Here is a 22,023-nt window from a genome sequence, read left to right as displayed (position 1 = left end):
CTCGTGAAACCTTCGATCCGTACTTATCTGCAGAGGGTTTCTTATTTTGCTCTCCTATAATGCTCTTATATTACTGAGACATATTGGGTTGGGGAAAAAGAAATGTCGTATATTGTCAATATATGGCAACACTTAAACCTATCTTTTGTTTTACTTATCGCATCGGGTTATACTATTTATTTAAAGACGACAATCTGTGCTACAAGTGTCGTTTTGACAATGTTGTGATTGTCCTTTTCAGTCTCGAGTTATAGCGCGTCAAAGATGGAGTCCACCAAGCAAGAAATACGCCATATTTTACGTTTTTACCACCTGCGGGGTAAAACTGCAACGAAGGCGGCCGAAAAAATTCGTGTAGTTTATGGACCCGATGCCGTAACGATTCGCACAGCACAGCGTTGGTTTGATCGGTTTAGTTCTGGTGTAGTGGCTGTCAAAGATACACCCCGTACTGGTAGGCCAATCGTCGTGGAAACCGTGGAATAATCGTTGAAATCATCCAAGTAGACCGGCATGTGAGCACTCGCTCGATTGATCAGGAACTGGGTATAGACCATAAAACCGTTTGGAACCATTAGCGGATGATTGGATTCCAAAAAAAGCTGGATGTATGGGTGCCACACGAGTTGACGCAAAAAATGTTTTAGACCGAATCAACGCCTGCGATGCACTGCTGAAACGGAACGAACTCGACCCATTTTTGAAGAAGATGGTGACTGGTAAATGAAAAGTGGATCACGTACGACAACCTAAAGCGAAAAAAATCGTTGTTGAAGCACGGTGAGCCGGCCCAAACCATCGCCAAGCCCGGATTGACGGCCAGGAAGGTTTTGCTGTGTGTTTGGTGGGATTGGAAGGGAATCATCCACTATGAGCTGTTCAACTATGGCCAGACCCTCAACTCGGTTCTCTACTGTGAGCAGCTTGACCGTTTGAAGCAGACGATTGACCAGAAGCGGCCAGAAATGATCAATAGGAATGGTGTTGTTTTCCACCAGGACAACGCTCGGCCTCACACATCTTTGATGACCCGCCAGAAGCTACGGGAACTCGGATGGGATGTCCTATTGCACCCACCCTATAGTCCGGACCTGGCACCAAGTGATTATAATCTCTTCCGGTCCATGTAAAACGCTCTTGGTGATACTAAGTTGGCCTCAAAAGAGGCTTGTGAAAACTGGCTATCTGAGTTTTTTTTTTGCAAATAATGAGGGGGGGGTTTTATAAGGCGGGGATAATGAAGTTGCCTTCTAAATGACAACAAGTTTGCGAACAAAGCAGCACATATTTGACTTAAATTGGATAATTTTAAGTATGTTTAATAAAGCGTCAAATTTCGATCAGAAATACGACATTTCTTTTTCCCCAACCCTATATATATTATACATAAAATAGCCTTTCCCTTGAGTAAATGCTGTATCAGTATGAGTAGATTTCACTTTTTATGATATTTCTAAGCTCATTTAACGTGGTGATTTAGGATGTCCAAGAATGTGTTAAAAATAATATAGCTGTTACTTTCCATGACTCGAATAAATTACTCCTTCCGGTGTATTGACATAAGTGATGCTGAAAACTGAATACAATCGCTCAAAAATCTGTATCTTTAATTTCATTCTTTTTTTAATTAAAATATTAGACTTAATCAAAACATTATAAGTGTCACACCTAGCGGATTTATGCCATAAAAGCTTCCGTAATGACGATGACCTACGTTATGTACAATTGATTGTACGAACATTTTTCGGTGTGGGCCGAGTTTACCAAACGCGGCATTTTATTTACCTCGCACATCCGGACCAAACGAACAAACTTCATGAAAAAAAAGATCGTCTGCTTCCGATATTGATGAAATTTTACGACTTGTTCGGAAACGGTGGACGCTTTGGAGCACATAACGATCGTCACTCTGCAATTACCCACCAATGGTTACGGGTGGTCTCTTTAACAATTGAACCAATTACGATAACTATTAATTTCCGCGAGCGATCGATTGCACGCCACCATTGGCGCTTTGGCGTGGTTGACGTGCGATCGGGCAAACGCCGTTACGATTTGTTGTTATGCTCCTCCACCCCCACTTACGAGGCTGAAGGACATCGCGCGTGATTCGGCGCAAGGATACTTACTACTCGACCGTATAAAGTCTCAATGACCTACAGAGAGTGGGTGTTCATTTTCAGTCTTCGTTACAGCTGACATAGTTCAACCCTTTGATGCGTCAATGAAATTAATTTGTACCGAGCCGTCGGGGAGTTGCTGTTGTTGGCTGCTCTTGACAACAATTGGCACAAACGGTTTCGGTTTCTCCAATTTCAATGCGGCGTGTGTATCACATGTAATTTGATCTGGGTGACTGTTTTCCGGATATTATTTGTATTTATGAATAGATTTGCGCAAAAATGCATGCATTGCTGAGGTCTATTTTTTACAAGGGCAAACTCGAGGGATACTTGTACAGATTGACTTGTAATAACAATATCTTTTCCATTAAACCTTGCTCTGAGCAGAAGCTTTATAAAAAAAGCTATTTGCTGATCCCAAATTATTGTAATCATTTTTTTTATGCATTTTTCTTCTTGTTTTAACAAATTGTCTCTGGCTAGTAATGGTTTACTATTGTTCCACTCACAAAATTCCGGTCCGTTCATAACGCGTAAAACTAGGAACGTGTGAACTGTACTGAGAAAGGCTAATTCTAGAACATGTAAATGGATGGAGGATTACTAGTTTTTTCCCCTATATTCGGAAATAGGCTGTAGAATACTAAGCGCTGCGGCAATTCATTCAGTACACACTCCAATGCACTGGTGGGTCCCATAATTAGGCACTCTGTGAATCATCATTAATTAGCTGTTATGTTCCATCGAGCGAGTTGACGCTCATATGGTACACAGACATAGTCGTGTCTACCCAGGCGTACCGCCAAGGTTTGTTCCCAAGGTTGTGAGTAGTTCAAGTGCTCTATCTCTCGCCTAGTTTAACAATTAACCAAGATTGTCGGAGGTGATGAGCGAAGCGGCGCAAAACCGCATTAATAATGATGAATTTATTTTTCATCGAGGTCGTTGCGTTTGGTAAAAATTATCAGCTCGTCAACCATAATTTTGTCCCGAATGTATTGGACACTCTCCGGTCGGTCTGTCGTGTCACCTAATGAATGGTCAGATTTAATTATCGGTTCGAGTGTTGTTAATTAATCATTTCCTGGTTGGCGATTGAAAATATGAACGAATGTGGGTCCGATGTTTGGGGTGACGTGCGGTCGTAGAGCATGCATATTTGTCCTATTTCCGCCCACATTAACCGTCGTGTTTAATGACTTTGTGTCACTAACCCTAGCCAAGATAACGAACATCGTCACTACCAGCCGTAGAAGAGACGACCCTGCAAGGATGCTATAGAACCAGGGCTCTCACCCCGATTGGATGTATGATCGCTGCAAACACGCGATACAATCGACCACAACAACTACAACTGTATGTCCGGTGTTGTTTGTGATTTCCGCCTTATCGAAGAAGCGCTCTCGCGTATCTTGTGCATGGATAAATAATGAAATTTATGGTTCACAATCGAGCGGGTTGGGGCTGAATATGGATCGGTGTAACCCGGTGTTAATGCAATTATCGTTCATTAAATTCGGCTGTCGATTATTTAATTTGTTTTACCGTCTCGCGGTTCGACCTTGCTAATATTTTATTTTCAGCCATTAATTGTGGCCGGCGCGAAAAGCAGCATTTTGTTGAATTGGCACGTTTTCTCGCTCGAATAACGATGCATTTGGAGGTAATTTGTATCGCACTGAGTATGGCGTTCATTGTTGGACGTTTCATGCCAAGGCTATTAGGGTTGATCGCATTATAATTAATTTCTAAACTGGAGTACTGGTGCTGAAAAAAAAATCCGAATTCACTCCGATTTTATTACAACTCAAATGGTATTATTTATATTTCATCATTTCAAGGAGGGCGAATGGAACCTGAAAAAAGGTCTGAGATGTAGTTTCTTTTTGATGGGCCGAACATCATTACATAACTTTTTGACCAAACAGCCAACCAATCGAAACCGGGAATATTTCCGAATACTTAACTTATGTGTTCAACTTCCTCCGCGATCATTCTTCCTTCTTCGAAAACTATCGATAAATTCCTGTTAAAAAACGATACTGTCAAAGCTGAGGTCCCATGGAGTCTGAAACAGTTTGGGAAAATCAGAGTAAAACCGACAACCTAAGTTTTCACATATTTCCATTCTTCTCCTATGTTTCTTCGACTTTAAATCGTTGAAGCACCTCGATTCAACTAGTCATGAACCATTCTACAGTGTCTTGATAATTTTTCTGGTCGAACTCGAATTTTGATAGGTACGAAAATTGATGTTTTTTGGTAAAAATAAATGGGAGTGCGTGTGAGATTAACGCCCTGTCGGGGTAAAACCGACCCCTTTAGAGAGACGAACGAAAGCTTGTTACAATAATTGCAGAGTATTAAACGGCTATCTATATACTAAGTGGACACTTTAAGAGGGGAGAGGGGGGTAGTTGCAAATTGTATATAACAAGTTTGCTAAGATTTTGAATGTTAAAAAAGCAAACAAATTCATGTATTTAATCTGCAAGAAAGGCTGTTCGCTGATGGCTTACTGAACCCCACAGCTCTCGCTGCAGATGCAGGTTTAGGGAACAAATGGTTCGGATTCCGGTCTAGAAATCTCCACCATCACTTATGTTTTGACGTAAAACTACGTCTTTCATTAAGGGTGCCAAATCAGACAACAGGTCACGTTTTTATGAAATAAAGTTAACGTTAATAACTATTTTTGCCGTGAACGGATTTTGGCAATTTGCATACCAAGCGAATCGGAAATTCTCTAAGATTTGTTTGATATGCTATACATTACAATCCTATAGTCTGTATAAGGTTCAAATTGATGAAAATTGGAAGCATTTCCATTCCTCATACATTTGTTCTGTCGATTTGGGTGCTTTCCCGAACAGAGCTGTCAATAACGAGCAAGGAAATCGTATGATATAAAGTCTCCGTGAACAAAGGAAAAGAAGAAGAACGAAGGGGAATATTTGCCTAGAGTATAAACAGTGGATCTCGCTGAGGCAAACTTCCACTCTTCGTGAGGAAATCAACTGAACAACATCGTTGCTGGGCGAGCTGGACGGCGTGGGATCGAATGCCTTTCTCAAGGCAATGGGGGTGGAGGATTAATATTATGGATAAAGTAAAGTTTTCCAATGGCCTTTTTGAAGGTTAGAGACGAACGAACTGAAGAACTTTAAAGTCTCAAGCAAGGAAGGAAGGCAAACTTTCAGAATCGTTTTGTATTCATAGCAATGAATATCGCTTGTTTTTCCTTGTCTTGCGTCATCGCATGTCTTCGTTTCAGATTGAGCTGTGGACGCGACCAAATTACTCACTCGCTGATGTCTCTGGCATTTCAATGATTGCATCAAACTGACGCCATTGCATTAAAGTTTTGAGCTACACAATTGTTCTGGAATTTTGTCAGTGATTTGGTTTCGCAGGACGGTAGACGGTAAAACTCTCTTCACAAAGGATGACAGCTAAGCTAATCTAGACTGGCAATATTAACAGAAATAGCTTCTCTTGAGAAGAGCGCAAAACGGAGATAAGTTTGTGTATATTTAGTTTTTAGTATGCGTACGTGCGTGCTTCATAACCCGTACGTAAAAATAGTGCATCTTCGCTACGCTGAAACCCCATTTGTATCTGCTCCCGTGCGCATTGGCCCTGTAACGACGCAACAATCGCCTAATTTGTTTATGCAATGATTGACGATTGTTTGGTGGGGAGAGTAAAGGAAATCGGGGTTTTCAATAAAACATGTTGATGCCAAATGTCTTCTAAATGCATGCGACGTCGAGATCTATTTCAATTTTTTTTGTCAAAAATCGACACTCTGGGACTTTGTTTTTTTTGGAATACGAGACGAAACGTATGGTTTTGGGTACCAATAAAAATAGTTATCTCGATTTTTTATTCGAAACGTACTGTGGAATGTTGATTTGCACGATACTCTATGCAAAATATTAACTCATTTGAACTTTATTAGTGTCACAGACGTTAAATATTGAGTTTTTTGAAAAACGAAAGATCACCGGAAACCGGGGGTTTAAAAAAATGTTGATGCCAAATGACTTAGAATTGCATTACTCGTCGATATTTACTGTTATCTCGAAAAAAATTGTTTTGAGATAACTGTAAATCTCGACGTGTCATGCAATTTTAAGACATTTGGCATCAACAATTTTTTTTCAAAACCCCCGATTTCCGGTGATCTTTCTTTTTTCAAAAAACTCAAATTTTAACGTCTGTGACACTAATAAAGTTCAAATGAGTTAATATTTTGCATAGGGTATCGTGCAAATCAACATTTCACAGTACGTTTGGTACGTACGTTTTAGGGTGCAAAAAATATTTCTATAGTAGTTAGACACTCCTCCCCCCTCTCTAAGGGGAAGCTGCCATACAAACGAAACACAAATTTCTGCATTACTCGGAAATTTGTCAAGCAAACGAAACCAAAGTTGGCATGTGAAGGTTTCAGGGTGCAATAAATGTTTCTATAGTAGTTAGACACTCCTCCCCCTCTCTAAGGGGAGGCTGCATTACTCGGAAATTAGTCAAGCAAACGAAACCAAGATTTGGCATGTGAAGGTTTTAGGGTGCAATAAATGTTTCTATGGTAGTAAGACAATCCTCTCTAAGGGGGGGCTGCCATACAAATGAAACACAAACTTCTGCATTACTCGGAAAAAAGTCAAGCAAACGAAACCAAAGTTGGCATGTGAAGGTTTTAGGGTGCAATAAATGTTTCTATGGTAGTAAGACAATCCTCTCTAAGGGGGGGCTGCCATACAAATGAAACCCAACTTCTGCATTACTCGGAAAAAAGTCAAGCAAACGAAACCAAAGTTGGCATGTGAAGGTTTTAGGGTGCAATAAGTGTTTCTATAGTAGTTAGAAACTCCTCCCCCTCTCTAAGGGAGGCGGCCATACAAATAAAACACAAATTTCTGCATTACTCGGGAATTAATCAAACAAACGAAACCAGATTTGGCATGTGGAGGTTTTAAGGGGCAATAAATGTTTCTATAGTAGTTACACACTCCTCCCCCCTCTCTAAAGGGGGGCTACCATACTAATGATACACAAATTTCTGCATTATTCGGCAAACGAAACCAAAGTTGGCATGTGGAGGTTTTAGGGTACAATGAATGTTTCTATAGTAGTTAGACACTCCTCCCCCCTCTCCAAGGGGGGGCTACCATACAAATGAAACACAAATTTCTGCATTTCTCGGGAATTAATCAAGCATTACTCGGGAATTAATCAAGCAAACGAACCCAAAGCTAACATGTGAAGGTTTTAGGGTTTATAAAATGTTTCTATGGTGGTTAGACACTCCTCCCCCCTCCCCTCGGGAGGGGGTATGTTTTAGGATGCAACAAATATTTATATGGTGGATAGACACTCCTCCCCCCTCTCTAAGGGGAGGCTGCCATAAAAATGAAACACAAATTTCCGTATAACTCGAAAACTAATCAAGTAAATGGAGCCAAATTTGGCATGTGAAGGTTTTAGGGGGCACGAAATGTTTCTAACTTCTGTATAACTCGAGAAATAATCAAGAAAATTGAGCCAAATTTGGGATGTGAGGGTTTTTGGGTACGAGAAATGTTTCGATGATGGTATGACGCCCCTCCTTCCTCTGGAATGTAGAGGAGGTCCCATAAAAATAACACACATATTTCAACCAAACATGACAATTGAAAATTTTCGGAAAACAAAAAAAAAATGGAAAAGTTCGAAAAATTCAATTCGCATATGTTCTACAATTACATATTGACAAGAGTTATTAGTCCATTTGATGTTTGCGTCTTTCATTCTATATATATAAATGAAAATGGATCACCGAATGTGTTGATAAGAGCAAAACTCTAGAATGGAATTGTCCGATTTAGGGCTGTCTTTATTCTTTCATATTTTCTGTATCAAACATTTATTCCATGTAACGGAGAAACATGTTATTTGCAAGTGGTTGAAAAATCTTGAACGAGAATTGTGTCTGAAAATAATCTGATTTTATAATGACGAGTTTTGGTAGAAGTACTAGGAATTTTATAGTAAAAGGTAATTTCAAAGGGTAAATTAAAAGATCAATCAATAAATATTTTTGCGATTGAACCCATTAACGTGCTCTTAATAAGAAAACGTGGATGTGACAACGAAAAATAAATTTTGGGCGAGACGAAGTTTGCCGGGTCAGCTAGTCATAAATAAAACGAATTTTCTCTCGGTAAACGTAATATAATTATGATTTGCACTTATTTATTAAACGGTTTTATCTAGCTTGGACCCGTATGTTTTAGGATGTCCAAGAATGTGCTAAAAATTATATAGCTGTTACTTTACATGAATCGAATAAATTACTCCTTCTGGTGTATTGACATAAGTGAAGCTGACAACTGAATACAATCGCTCAAAATTCTGAATCTTTAATTTCATTCTTTTTTTAATTAAAGTATTGGACTTAATCAAAACATTATAAGTGCCACATCTAGCGGATTTATGCCATAAAAGCTTCCGCAGTGACGATGACCTACGTTATGTACAATTGATTGTACAAACATTTTTCCGTGTGGGCCGAGTTTACCAAACGCGGCATTTTATTTACCTCGCACATCCGGACCAAACGAACAAACTTCATTGAAAAAAAAGATCGTCTGCTTCCGATATTGATGAAATTTTACGACTCGTTCGGAATCTGTGGACGCTTTGGAACACATAACGATCGTCACTTTTCAATTACCCACCAATGGTTACGGGTGGTCTCTTCAACAATTGAACCAATTACGATAACTGTCTGCCGAAAAGTCGATTTTTGACAAAAAAAAATTGTTTTTGAGATAACTGTAAATCTCGACGTGTCATGCAATTTTACCCCGATTTTCGATGATTTTTCGGTTTTCAAAAATCTCAAAATTTCACATCTGCAACGAATGAGTTAATATTTTGCATAGCGTATATTATCTTGCAAATCAACATTTCACAACAAGTTCCGAATGAAAAATCGATAAAAATCAATAGAAACTATTTTTATTGGTACCCAAAACCATACGTCAAGTCTCAGAATGTCGATTTTTGACCAAACAAAATTTTTCGAGATGACACTAGATCTCGATGTTTCATGCAATTTTAAGACATTTGGAATCAAATTTTTTTTCGAAAATCCCAATTTCCTTCACTTGGGTGAAGGTTTTTATGGGGTAACTTTTTGAAATTAGAGATGACCATTTTCATCGGCACCCTAGTGTATACCCAAAAACAGAAAAAGCAACTAAATCACATTTCCCTTTACTCTCCAGATGGACAACGCCGACCGGAAGTACATCCTGTGCCAGGGTCCCCTTCCGATAACGGTTAGCCACTTCTGGGTGATGGTGTGGGAGCACAATTCGTGCGGCATCCTGATGCTCAACAGGCTAATCGAAAAGCGACAGATCAAGTGTCACCTCTACTGGCCGGAGAAGATTGGCGAAGAGCACAAGTTGGAGCTGCCAGATGTTCAGCTATCGATCGAGTATTTAGACGTTGTAGAGTACACTAATTTCTCCAAGCGAACATTCCGGTAAGTTTTAGTGGTCATGATGGGGGTCATCAACAAATGTCTATGCAAGTGTTTCATCACCACCGTAGGTTAACGGACCTGGAATCCGGCAAAACACGCAAAATACTGCAGTTTCACTACACCACATGGCCGGACTTCGGTACTCCATCCTCGCCGTTTGCATTCCTGCAGTTTTTGAAGGCCGTTCGTGATTCGGGAGCGCTGGACAAGGATGTTGGCCCGCCGATCATACACTGCAGCGCAGGCATCGGCCGGTCTGGTACATTCTGCTTGGTAGACAGCTGCCTAGTGTTGGTATGTTGTTGATATTTATTGAATTTACACAGCGAATCTAATGAGTTGTTTTTCCAGATCGATAAAGAAGGCGAAAACAATGTATCGGTTCAGAACGTTCTGCTTGAGCTCCGACAATACCGGATGGGACTTATACAGACTGCAGATCAATTAATTTTCTCATATCGAGCCATCATAGAGGGTATGAGACGCATACATAATACGGTAAGTGATCTCAAGGCTTTCTAACGATTCCATCTAACATTTTTGAATTGCAGTCATTTGAAGAATTCGAAGAGCTGTCCCGAGCGGAAAATAAGGATCATGCTGCCTCCGATCAGGAAACTGAAAATGACGATGCTCCACCGCCTTTGCCACCGCCCAGATCACACTCGCTCACTATCACTCAGAAGCCGCTACCATTAATTCCTAACAGCGAAAGTGTCCACGAAGACTTCCTAATCTGTAACGATCGAGATATCGTCAACAACCAGGTTAACTTGGAGAAAAGCAAGCAATACGAAGTGTGCAAGGATCGACCGTTGCCGCCTCTGCCGAAGGAAGGCTCCCTGGAGAAGGTTCACGAGGCGGACAGTTCCGAGGGTGATAGTGGGGCTTCTGGTGAAAGTGGTGAGGAAGACGAACTGATCGAGGAGAATGACAGTGACCAGAACGGGGACAGCACCAGAGAAGTAGAGGACAATAGTGATAACATTAAGAGTTCCGTGCTCGACGATACAACGATAACCAGTTCGTCTTCGTCGACGTTGTCTACGGCAACAACGAGTGCAACGGCGTCCGCTAGTAGCAGTAAAACATCCACCCTGGAATCGAACAGGGGCGACGAGAAGTCGTTCGATGCCGATGCCACGCTGCCACCGCTACCCAGCGAAGAGTGCGCTGACAATGAGAGAGCCGCCAGCCCGGAGGGGGGACTGTAAGTATTACATCGTATAATTGGATAAACATAACATTGTTCAATCGGATAATTGGATAGCGATAATATTTTTAATTTATCGATCCAAGGACGGATGCATGTTAACCCTTTCTTCACCTATAACATTCAGTCTCACTTGTGGTGCACTTGCATATTATAGAGCGCTAAGAAGATGCTCACCATAGCAGTGAAATTACTCGATGCATAACTCATCAAAGCTTTTGCATTTGGTCCGCTTTTTTGGCAGTTAAATCGTAGACTAAGGGGTAAAAGGACGCATTTGGGCGATTTCTGTGCGGTTGCATTTTTTCAAGGCGGGTGCTACTTTGGTTACGATGAAAAATTATGGGAGGTTGTGTCCAAGACAAGACCACATTGTTGACGTAGAACTACGCTGTTATTTTATTCAAGCCGCTTGTTTATAACTTCGGATATTATTTAATAATGCTGCGAAGTTTTTGAAATAACTTTTTAGTACAATGGCTTGGTCGCCCTGAAATGGGAGATTACTTTGCTTCATTGTAACTTATTTTCACAGATGTCCTATTATTTTGCTGTAAAGCAGAGCCACAATAGGCTTCTGTGGAAATGACCCATCCTGGGATGACATTCCGTATTTCGAAACGAGTACCTCGGTTTGAGAAAATTCAAACTCGAATAGAACTAAATTTGGTATTATGTATCTTTTTCGAGTTAATATTTTCAGTATACTAGATTTCGAGCAAAATTTATCTCGAAGAGAAATGTCAAATTTTTGGATTCGTAAACAAAGCAAAGCGCACGACTATTGCAAGCAAAATTAATGCCGAAAAATAAATTCATTTTTATATTACACTAGCTGACCCGGCGAACTTCGTCCCACCAACAATTGATATTTTCATTCTAATAATTTCGAATACTCAAGTCCCCACAGATATTATTTTTCTGTACGTGATCTATATTCATGGTTTATAATTTCTTCTTAGGTATATAAACCTGATGCAGACTAAGACGCATCAAACCTGATACTGTCTGTTCAAATCAAATAATCAAATTTATCAAAAAAAAACGTTCCAGTTTTTCAACTTCCATACAAAATTTGCTAAATAAATAACTTTCCAATTTTCTATTTTTGCGAATGGTTTTCATAACTTTTTTGGCATATAAACCTGACGCAAACTAAGACGCATCAAATCTGATACTGGTTGTTCAAATTAAATAATCAAATTTGATAAAAAATAATTTTCCAGTTTTTCAACTTGCATACAAAATTTTCTAAAAAAATGTCTTTAAAATTTTCCAACTTTCCGAATGTTTTTTACAACTTTAGCATTAATCTTGATACTGACAGTTACATCCGTTGCTCCATTCTTGAGTTGAATCGTGGGGAACGGAGACCAAATAATTTTTATTCATATAGATATACAAAACTGCTAAAAAATGACTTTCCAATATTCCATCTTTGCGAATGGTTTTCATAACATTTTTGGCATATAAACCTGACGTAAACTAAGACGCATCAAACCTGATACTGACTGTGCAAATCAAATAATCAAATTTGGTAAAAAATAACTTTCCAGTTTTTCAACTAGCATACAAAAGTTTCTAAAAAAATGACTTTAAAATTTTCCAACTTTCCGAATGGTTTTTATAACTTTTTTGGCATATAAACCTAACGCAGACTAAGACGCATAAATCCTGATACTGACTGTTAAATCCGTTGCTCCGTTCCTGAGTTAAATTGTGAGAAACGAACACCAAATCATTTTTATTTATATAGATCAGAATTGTGATTAGAAAGAAAAGATTGCAAAATGTTTTTAACAACAGCGATAATGAAGAAGCAAACACGCTCATTTGACAGAGGCGAGAGCGAATAACAATAATTCTATATCGCTAAGTGAAAACTTAGTTCGTCTTATTTATGTTTTCGATATAACTGATTACATGAAATAATTATTCTTTTGTTTCAAAGTTTCGGCAGACGTTTCAAAATATTTAGATACAACCGTGTTCCAACCAACTTGCAGAAGCACTGCTATTCCTGCAGCTTTAAAATTAGCGGCCGCTATGAAGCTTCTGGCCAGTGGGTCGTACCAAATTAATGTAGGAGGAAAATTTTTTACATAGTATGTAAAAGTTTCATCAGTATTCAACGAAATGATGTCATTTTAGAACAGAAGCTCCAGTATAACTGAAAGTACATATCGCATGATTGCATCACCTGGTATTTATATATACACACCTAATTTAATATTAGGCTGTCAAAAAAGTCCTGCGGTATTTTTTTTGAATTTTCATTTGTTCATAAAATTAGTTACAATCATCTGTTTTAAGTCAAATATGCGCCGTTTTGTTCGATGACTTGTTCCCAACGAGATGCCAACTTCATAATACCCCTGTTATAGAAGCTCGCTTCCTTATTGGCAAAAAACTCGGATAGCCAATTTTCACAGGCCTCTTTTGTGGCTAACTTCTGACTACCTAGCTCATTCGCCATGGACAAAAACAGGTGGTAGTCACTTGGTGCAAGGTCCGGACTATACGGCGGATGCAAAAGAACCTCCCATCCGAGCTCCCGGAGCTTCTGGCGTGTCACCAAAGAAGTGTGTGGCCTGGCGTTGTCCTGATGGAAGACAATGCGGCCTCTGTTTATCAAAGATGGCCTCTTCTTCATGAGTGCTACCTTCAAGCGGTCCAGTTGTTGGCAGTACAGGTCCGAATTGAGCGTTTGGCCATAGGGAAGCAGCTCATAATAGATTATTCCTTGACAATCCCACCAAACACACAGCAGAACCTTCCTGGCCGTTAATGAGGGCTTGGCCTTCGTCTGAGCCGCTTCAGCGGGCTTCGACCACGACCGTTTGCGCTTCACGTTGTCGTAAGTAACCCACTTTTCATCGCCAATCACCATCCGCCACCATCCATGAACAAAACACTGTCAAGGACTATATTATAGCGCGCAAAAATACCTTTCCAACAAGCTATAGTATGACTCGATACAATGAATACAACTAGAACTACGCGCTTACAACGACACCTCGCGTAAATACCGCAGGACTTTTTTGACAGCCTAATATACACCTTGATCAAACAAAATGAGCTCATCGGGCTGACAGTTCAGCCACTGGCCTTTAATCTGTCGAGTCAGACGAATTTCTCGTCTGTTTTTTGTCGAGCTCGTCATCTGGAATATCAAAACAAACGAGACGAGCTCGCCTTGTTTTCTGTAATAGGGCCCATATACTTGTTGTACCAGCACCATTATTCCACATCTCATAACTACATCAATCTGTCTTTGGCACCGCATGGAAACAACAACAATGGCAACACATAGGGTAGAAGTACCTATTATCGAAGTAGTACCTATTATGGTAATACGAGTGAGTTGTGACGTAGGACTACGTCTGCCATTTCTGCACCGGGGTGTAAGTTCAAAGTTTCGAAAACGAGAGAGTAACGCTGGACTGCAAGGTTTTGAACGTTAATATCTCTTTTCCGGCTGAACGGAGTGGTATGATAATCATTTCATTCGAAAGACAAAATGTCCACGAATTATATGATTGTTAATTGTTGACCCCGTGGAGCCGATCTGGCGTGGAGGTAACATCCATACTTCTCACGCTCAAGATCACGAGTTCAATTCTCACTCCCGACAATCTTCCAAAATGGAAGGTAAAAGTGACGAACCAGCCAGAAGCGTTGAAAGTCACTATAATACAGAAAAAAAAAAAAAAAAAAAAATTGTTGACCCGAAAACTTGTTTCAATAGCTTTAAAATTGCTTAGAAAACAGGATATTGAAACCGTATATAAACTCGCATACGCTCTGGAAATCTATTCAGTTGATGCGGCGATGTGAGATGAGGATGGTCTTACTCAGACGCCTATGCATTATGGTCTTTTTTTCCAATTCAATTTCTCTTCTGTGGTTGAACCGAACGGATGGGTATAAAACATGACGCTTCCTTTGCTTTCGTCCATTTCTACCTCTACTCTCGTACCGCGAGGACTCGTTTCATTGGGACCAAGCAGACAGCTCGTAATTCTGCCGGTGGTAAAGCACCACGAAATCAGCTCGGAAGAGCGCACCATCGCTACCGACCGGGAACCGTCGCTTTGCGTGATGTTCGTCGCTGTCAGAAGTCGACCGAAAAAAATTGTTGATCCGCAAGCTACCTTTGCAGCATTTGGTCCCGAACTGCCCAGGACTTCAAAACCGACTTGCGCTTCCAAAGTTCCGCGGTTGTGGCACTGCAGGAGGCCTATTCGAAGATAGCAATTTGTGTGCTATCCACGCAAAACGCGTCACATCATGCCCAAGGGCATTCAGCTGGCCCGTCGTATCCAAGGAGAGCGTTCTATTGCCTTAGCATATAATCAACGGCCCTTTTCAGGGACACCAAATTTGATGGAAAAAAAAGTTCAGAAAAGTTTTTACAGGCCGAACTAAAAGGAGCATTTAAGCGAAAATCGTGGTGTCGTTGATAATTCGATACTGATGGGTGCCATTGAGTATGGATTTGATAATGGAGAATACGAAATAGAGGACATGATGTAGTGGATATTTCACCATATCGAAGAAATCACTTTGATGAAAGCTGCATTATAAAATTATTTGTGTGTGAATGCCGCAACCGTCTGTCGTTTCTAATTGTTGGGAAAGGGCATTATTTTTGCATGGGAAATTCCAAGAAGGAATCCATTCCTTTTTTAAGCGTTAATCATCCTGCTTCGGATCAACGGAATGGTATGATAATCATTTCATACAAAATATTCAAGAGTTATTTGATTGCTATTTAGCGACTCGAAAAATTGTTTCAATAATTTAAAAATAGCTTTCAAAACTGGTTATTGAAATCATCCGTATCCGTATGTAGCGCGCCCAATTGGAAACCCATTAATCTTATTGGAATGTGAGATGGTTTCGCTCTCAGGCTGAGCTACAAATATAATGAAAAGAATGTGAAAGAGGTCGGGTATACATTCCACACTACACCCAAACCTCGCTTTGCGGCCTAGATAGGTTCCACGAAACTTGGCCGCAAAGCGAAAAGCCGTATAAGGAATCAATTATTATAACAAAAATTCATACAAATTCAATGGGATCAGTTCCAAATTTGTTAAATATGTAGCATGGTTTATTATTCAAATTGCATTTGAAAAAAAAAATATAATTCGTTTAAATAAAAAATACCTACATAACAAGTACATATATTTGTCCATAAAATAATAACAGGCTCAAAAAACAAACAATAATCTATGAACAAAATGCAACAACTTCATGCAACATTAAATATGTCTATGTATACTAGAGTGCCAATGAAAATGGCTATCTCGAATTTTCAAACGGTATTTTCTTAAAAATGTTGATTCCTACGAAAAACTGCCATAAGCAAAATTGCAGCTCAATGTTTAGTTCCCAGCGTGACTGATTATCAGCAACTCTTTTTATCAGTCTCCGAAGTCGATAATCGTTTCGACGGCATTTTTTTCTGAAAAATAATAAAATTATAAAATAAATTTATCACAAAAATACATATTAAAAATTTCAAATTTGTGCATACATATACAGCCATTCCATGTCAAACCGATATAGTAGTTCTCAGATTTTCGTAAAATTTTCGTTCTTTATGGCAAACTATTAGACCCGTTTTTTTATTTTTTTGTTAGGGTGACCATTTCCATTTTAAGACGGTCCAAAAAGAACATTTTTTCGCATTTTTGCCAAAAATATTTTTTTTCAATAATTCATAACTTTTGAGCTAGTAGACCGATTCCAATTCCAATTAAAGCCAATCACCTGGTCTTTTTTGGAAAAATACTGTACCTGCAGAAAATGAATTCTGCTCTCGTTATAATTGATTGTATTCGTTTTTTATTGTTTTCATAGTCTCGGGGCCAAAGGCGCTATAGTTTTTTATATTTTTGCTGGAAAGCTGAGGATTTTTCACATAACATATCTCGAAACCAGGGAGGCGTTTTTTTTCGTTTCTGAGTTTGGTCATGAGTTTGGTTTGGCATGGAATGGCTGTATATATGTACTTACCAAAAATTTCTCAAATTGTTTCCAATTTTTCCAGGTAAATTATTCACAGACAAGCCTAAAACACACACTGAATAAAGCTCGTAAACAAGAAATCTACATAAAAGAGTTTGTGTATAGATACATACATACATCGAAATTGAAAACAATTTTTTTGCCGCTATAACGAAACATTTTAGGCCGTAAATCGAAAACGTGCCTTTATTAAAGAGGGCCGTTATAGCGAAATGCCGTATAAAGAGTGGTTCTATAGCGAGGTGTGGGTGTATCTGGGTATAAAACAAGACCGCAATCGATAGTTGATTCTAATTTGCGCTAGGTATTTCCTCGATTCCTCCTTTAAGCATTAATAATCTGTTTCTGGCAAAACGAAGTGGTATGAAAATCACATTATTCCAAAGATACAATGCAGAAATTTTCTGCCAATCTCCTTTCAACCTCCAACATTTCTTTCTCCCTTTTGTCGTTTTTCAATTCCATTTCTCCTCTGCAGTCGGACCTAACGGAGCTTTTTTCGAAAATCGAGGTATCGGTGATAATTCGATACCGATGGGTGCCATTGACTATGGATCTTCACTATGAACACGATATGATACGGTGTAGAAAATACTTCCGAAGTGGATATTATATTGCATATCAATATTTGTTTACGAATCCTGCAATCGATCGTTGTTATTGGGAATTGTTGGGAAGGGGGTCTTATTTCTACTGTGTAATTCCGAGGAGGAATAATTTCCAAGAATTGGAATCTTGAACAAAAACGCTGAATGTTGTATGAATCTTCGAGTTAGAATTATTCAGCTATCCAGAAATTATCTCAGTTATTCGAGAAAGTTTACTTCGAGGTTTCTGTATTTCCAATGAAATTTCATAGAACTTTTTTTTCGTAGATCTTTGCTGTCACAAAATGAGTTAACATCTTATATAACTGTTCCTTTTTTTGTTTCGCCAATTGCAGATCACCAAACGCCGAGCTACGACGCCGGAAGCGACTCGAGCGCCAGACCGCGATGGAGGAGAAGATTCGCGACATCAAGCGCAAACAGAAGGAGGCGGAGAGTACAGCTGCCGCGTCGCCAAAAAAACGCAGGTCAATAGCCCTTACCATCGCCGCCGGCGTTTGTATCGGTGTGCTCTGTGTGTATCTTTACACGAAAAATTTGTAATCATGATCATCGTCCCCGGAACCCACATCCTCCCCCTCCCCCAACCCTGCTCTAAATTGCTGCGATCCTACTACATCCCTTGTCCCGCCCTCTAACGAAGGTGGTGGCAAGAGGGTTTGTTTTTTTTAATATTTTTGGATTTATTTATAGTTTTCTCCTAGCGAGAATATATGCTACGAAGAAAATAAAGACAGAGTCAGACCAGCAACAGCCAGATAACTCAAATTATCTGGGACGATTGCCGCCCGACCAGATCTAGTAGAAGCAGGAACTATACGAACAGTTAATCCGTATCGATGTAGAAATACTTCAAACTAATTTACAAATAATCGTGTAGACCAAGTGATCAATGTTGAAATCGTGAAAAGAAATAGGAACATTTTAGTTCGTGCTCTTATAGCAGTTGAGAAGATTTTTTTTAGCATATTTTAGTTTTGAATTTTAACTCATTCCAACGATAGGGAAAAGAAAGGAGCTTAACATTAAACAATGCATCCACATGGCATTCACTTTTACATTCACACGTGTTGGAACGCTATACCGAGATCGAGCTGAGCAACAAGCTTATTTTTTCGGGATCACGCCGATTGAACCAATTGTGAACAGTGTGCTGTGATCCTAATCGTCATCGTTCTCGCAGTTCTGTGACCCATTACAAAAAAAAGAGAGACACTCGGCAGATTCAACAGCGGCAATCATCTGCAATCACAACAACAGCTGCAATCCAGATTCCGCACAACTTGAAACATTGTGGGTTCAAGCTAAGTAGAACACATTAGTTTATCTTTATTTGTTGGTACTTTTTGTTGTATCTGTTCCCCTTTACTGGCTCACTGTTTCATATTTTAGACCATTTCAAAATAATCTTTTCTTCATTGGCTTTCCCTATTCCCCCAGTATTAATGTGTTCGTAAAATTTTCTTTCTATCTTTCTTGGTTTCATCTGAAGTTTCTCTGTTGCATGTCATTGAAAAAAATGCTAAATCGATATGATAATTTATCCAGCACACAACTCTGTAATGCATTTTGGACCCCATTGTCGTGCACACAAACTCCAAGCGGAACATTGACATTGTATGTAGAAGTTCTCAAGAGCCTGAGGAACTATCGGTCTCATAGACCTGTGTCAAGAGTAGTATGGCGTGTCGCATATTAATCTTAAAGAACTAATTACCTTTTGAAATAATCATCGTGTATTCCGGAATAGATTGCGAGGCTTTTTTGTGGTGAATTTCAATGCAAAGGTTTGCTTTTTGGATGAACACTTCAGAACAGGAATCACACCATTTAACCGCCGTATATTTTCACATTCTTCAACAACTCATTTTCCTCCATTTCATCATGATGTTCACAATTTCCAAAAGGTTGAATTGCTTGACACACACTAAGAGAGACAACAAAGCGAGTAGTGGAGCAAATGCGAAGATTTTATTATTGTGATATTCAGTCAATCGCAAACAATCAATTGCAAAAGAGAGAAAATCGTATGGGAGTCTAAGATGCAGAAGGGAGCATTTTTGGGCCACATATACTCCAGCGTTATTGCCGATTAACGTTTCGAACAGAAAAAAGCACACTTGAGCGTTACTCTCTGTTTTTTGCGAACTAATTTTACCAGATGAAGTCTAAAAGTGCGTTGACTGAAAGGACAGGGAAGAGAGCTATACATGTTTATATTGTAGTAGGAGACCGAGTCATTATTGAACACACAAAAATCAACATCCAATATGGAACTTCTGGTAGAGAACAGAACAGAACACAAAAAAAAGAAATGAGAAATAATCAAGAGAGAGAGACATAGTCGTATATCGAGATATGAAAGTATCGTCCATGTTTTAGAAATAACAGTTTACATTTTTCTACCGATAGAATATTCGCGTATTTTTCAGAGGAGCAGAAAGAAAAGCATTGTGAAGAAATTCTAATATTTTATTTTATTTTATTTTTCTATCCAAAAGGACCGTAGTTTAACGTGTAGTAGACTCTTTTATAAAATAATAACGAAAACTCGCTTTAAGGCGAAAGTAAAAAAAAACAAAGTTAAACCTATATTACAGAGCAAACAATTGTATAGATGACTGTTTTAGAAAATGAAAAAAATATGAGAGATAAAATGAAATTGGTGAACGAACTTGCCATTTGTTTTATTTAATTTTGTTTCGTGTTTTATTAGTCTTTATTTTGTTTCTTTATAGATACAACCGTGTAAGCAAGGGTTTAATAGTTGAGAGATGTGGCAATGTCAAAAGGTAGGAGCAATTTCTCATTTGTCGGTAGATACTAACGTACCATTGTTTGGCCTCTTCCCTGTCCGGATGTGTGTGAATGTGATAAATTGGAGTGGGTGATGTGTGCGAGAAGAGAACCCAGCAACCATTAAATCGTTTAACTTGTATATTCAGAGTCGTATATAAAATGGGATCGAATTGCAATCATATTTAACGTCGATCAAAGTATACATCGTGTATACATAAAATTGTATAAAAAGCGAATGGCACGATTTTATTTATTACTACAGATGAAATCGTTTTTCGGTATAGCATGCATCGGTTTTATGATACACACTATCGTGAACAACACCATATATGCATAACAGCCAGATACAGTTCGCAAGTTGCGTAAACATATAATTCAAATCAATGTACACTATTTGCAGTGACGTCTGATGGTGATTTATATTTGGGGAGGCAAATTATCTTCATCATCTGGTAGATGGAAGCAGGCTCGAAGGCAGTTTTCATCCTAATCTGTCCATATCATATGTATGAGTTTTAGCTGCTCAAGAGTTATATTTCAGATAGCCGGACGAATTTGCTGATGCTCGATAATCCAAATAACCATAGTTCGAATCCCATCTGAGTAATTTTCTCAGCCATCCCCACCACCCATTTTAAATATTCATATACTCTTCTCACTGAAAGTCTATTGCATAATTCCTATTTCAACAAACACAAATGTTCTCATATATACAGGGTTTTTCCAACTTTCAATTCCGAAAGTAAATTGAAATAAAACACACTTAGAATTCGAATTTCGATGAAACTTTTATTTCAAATTGAAGTTTGGTTTATGCCATTATATGTGAAATACAACATCATTCAAATGTCCACCTAGGGCTTCCTCGCACACCTTGATCCGGAACAGGTAATTTTCGATGACTTTTCGGCACATATGGGGCGGTATCTCGGTCATAACTTCACGAATGTTGTCTTTCAAATGTTCAAGAGTTTGCGGAGAGTTGGCATAGACACGGTCTTTCGTATAACCCCACAAAAAAAAGTCTAGCGGGTTCAAATCGCCAAAACGCGAAATTATGTGTCCCTCAAATTTCGTTCGCAATATGGCCATGTTCGGTCGTGTTGTGTGGCACGTGGCGCCGTCCTGCTGAAACCACATGTCATTCGTATCCATATCTTCAATTTGTGGCAAAAAAAAATCGGTTAACATGCGGCCATAGCGCTCACCATTCACAGTTACCGTCTCGGCGTCCTCATTTTCAAAGAAATACGGCCCGATGACTTCACCAGACCATAATGCGCACCAAACAGTGACTTTTGGCGGATGCAATGGCCTCTCTACAATCACGTGTGGATTTTCTGAGCCCCACATGCGGAAATTTTGGGTGTTCACATAGCCACCGAGCTCGAAATGTGCCTCATCGCTGAAGAAAATTTGATGCGAAAATTCAGCATTTTGCTGCTGTTGTTCGTTCACCCAATCGACGTATGCCCGACGCATTCCATGGTCACCACGCTCTAATTTTTGTACCAGTTGGACTTTATATGGATGTAGGTGCAGTCCAAATGCAAAATTCGCCACAATGATGTGTTTGACAAGCCTAATTGCTGAGCACGCCGTGGAATCGAAATATTCGGGTCATCGTCTACACTGGCAACAACAGCAGCAATATTTTCGACCGAACGCACATTATGATGATGCACAGGTTTCACAATATCCGCT

At 39.3% G+C, this 22,023-nt stretch overlaps 1 protein-coding gene across 2 annotated transcripts in view; it reads left to right on the top strand.

Annotated features, from left to right (window-relative positions):
* The window catches only part of LOC129764989 (tyrosine-protein phosphatase non-receptor type 61F), a 66,567-nt gene that overhangs the window by 30,412 nt on the left and 14,132 nt on the right, over positions 1-22,023 (top strand). The window contains exons 3-7 of one of the 2 annotated variants that reach the window (XM_055764706.1): positions 9,401-9,663; positions 9,732-9,957; positions 10,015-10,161; positions 10,215-10,873; positions 17,856-17,987. In XM_055764706.1, the coding sequence (XP_055620681.1) occupies positions 9,401-9,663; positions 9,732-9,957; positions 10,015-10,161; positions 10,215-10,873; positions 17,856-17,987 (1,427 nt within the window). Of the gene's footprint in view, positions 1-9,400; positions 9,664-9,731; positions 9,958-10,014; positions 10,162-10,214; positions 10,874-17,855; positions 20,195-22,023 lie in introns of those variants that run through there. The other variant, XM_055764705.1, reaches the window with a different exon arrangement.

The sequence above is a fragment of the Toxorhynchites rutilus genome, chromosome 2 (genome assembly GCF_029784135.1).
Source record: "Toxorhynchites rutilus septentrionalis strain SRP chromosome 2, ASM2978413v1, whole genome shotgun sequence".
Lineage (NCBI taxonomy): Eukaryota > Metazoa > Arthropoda > Insecta > Diptera > Culicidae > Toxorhynchites > Toxorhynchites rutilus.
This window is presented reverse-complemented; position numbering and strand designations above follow the sequence as displayed.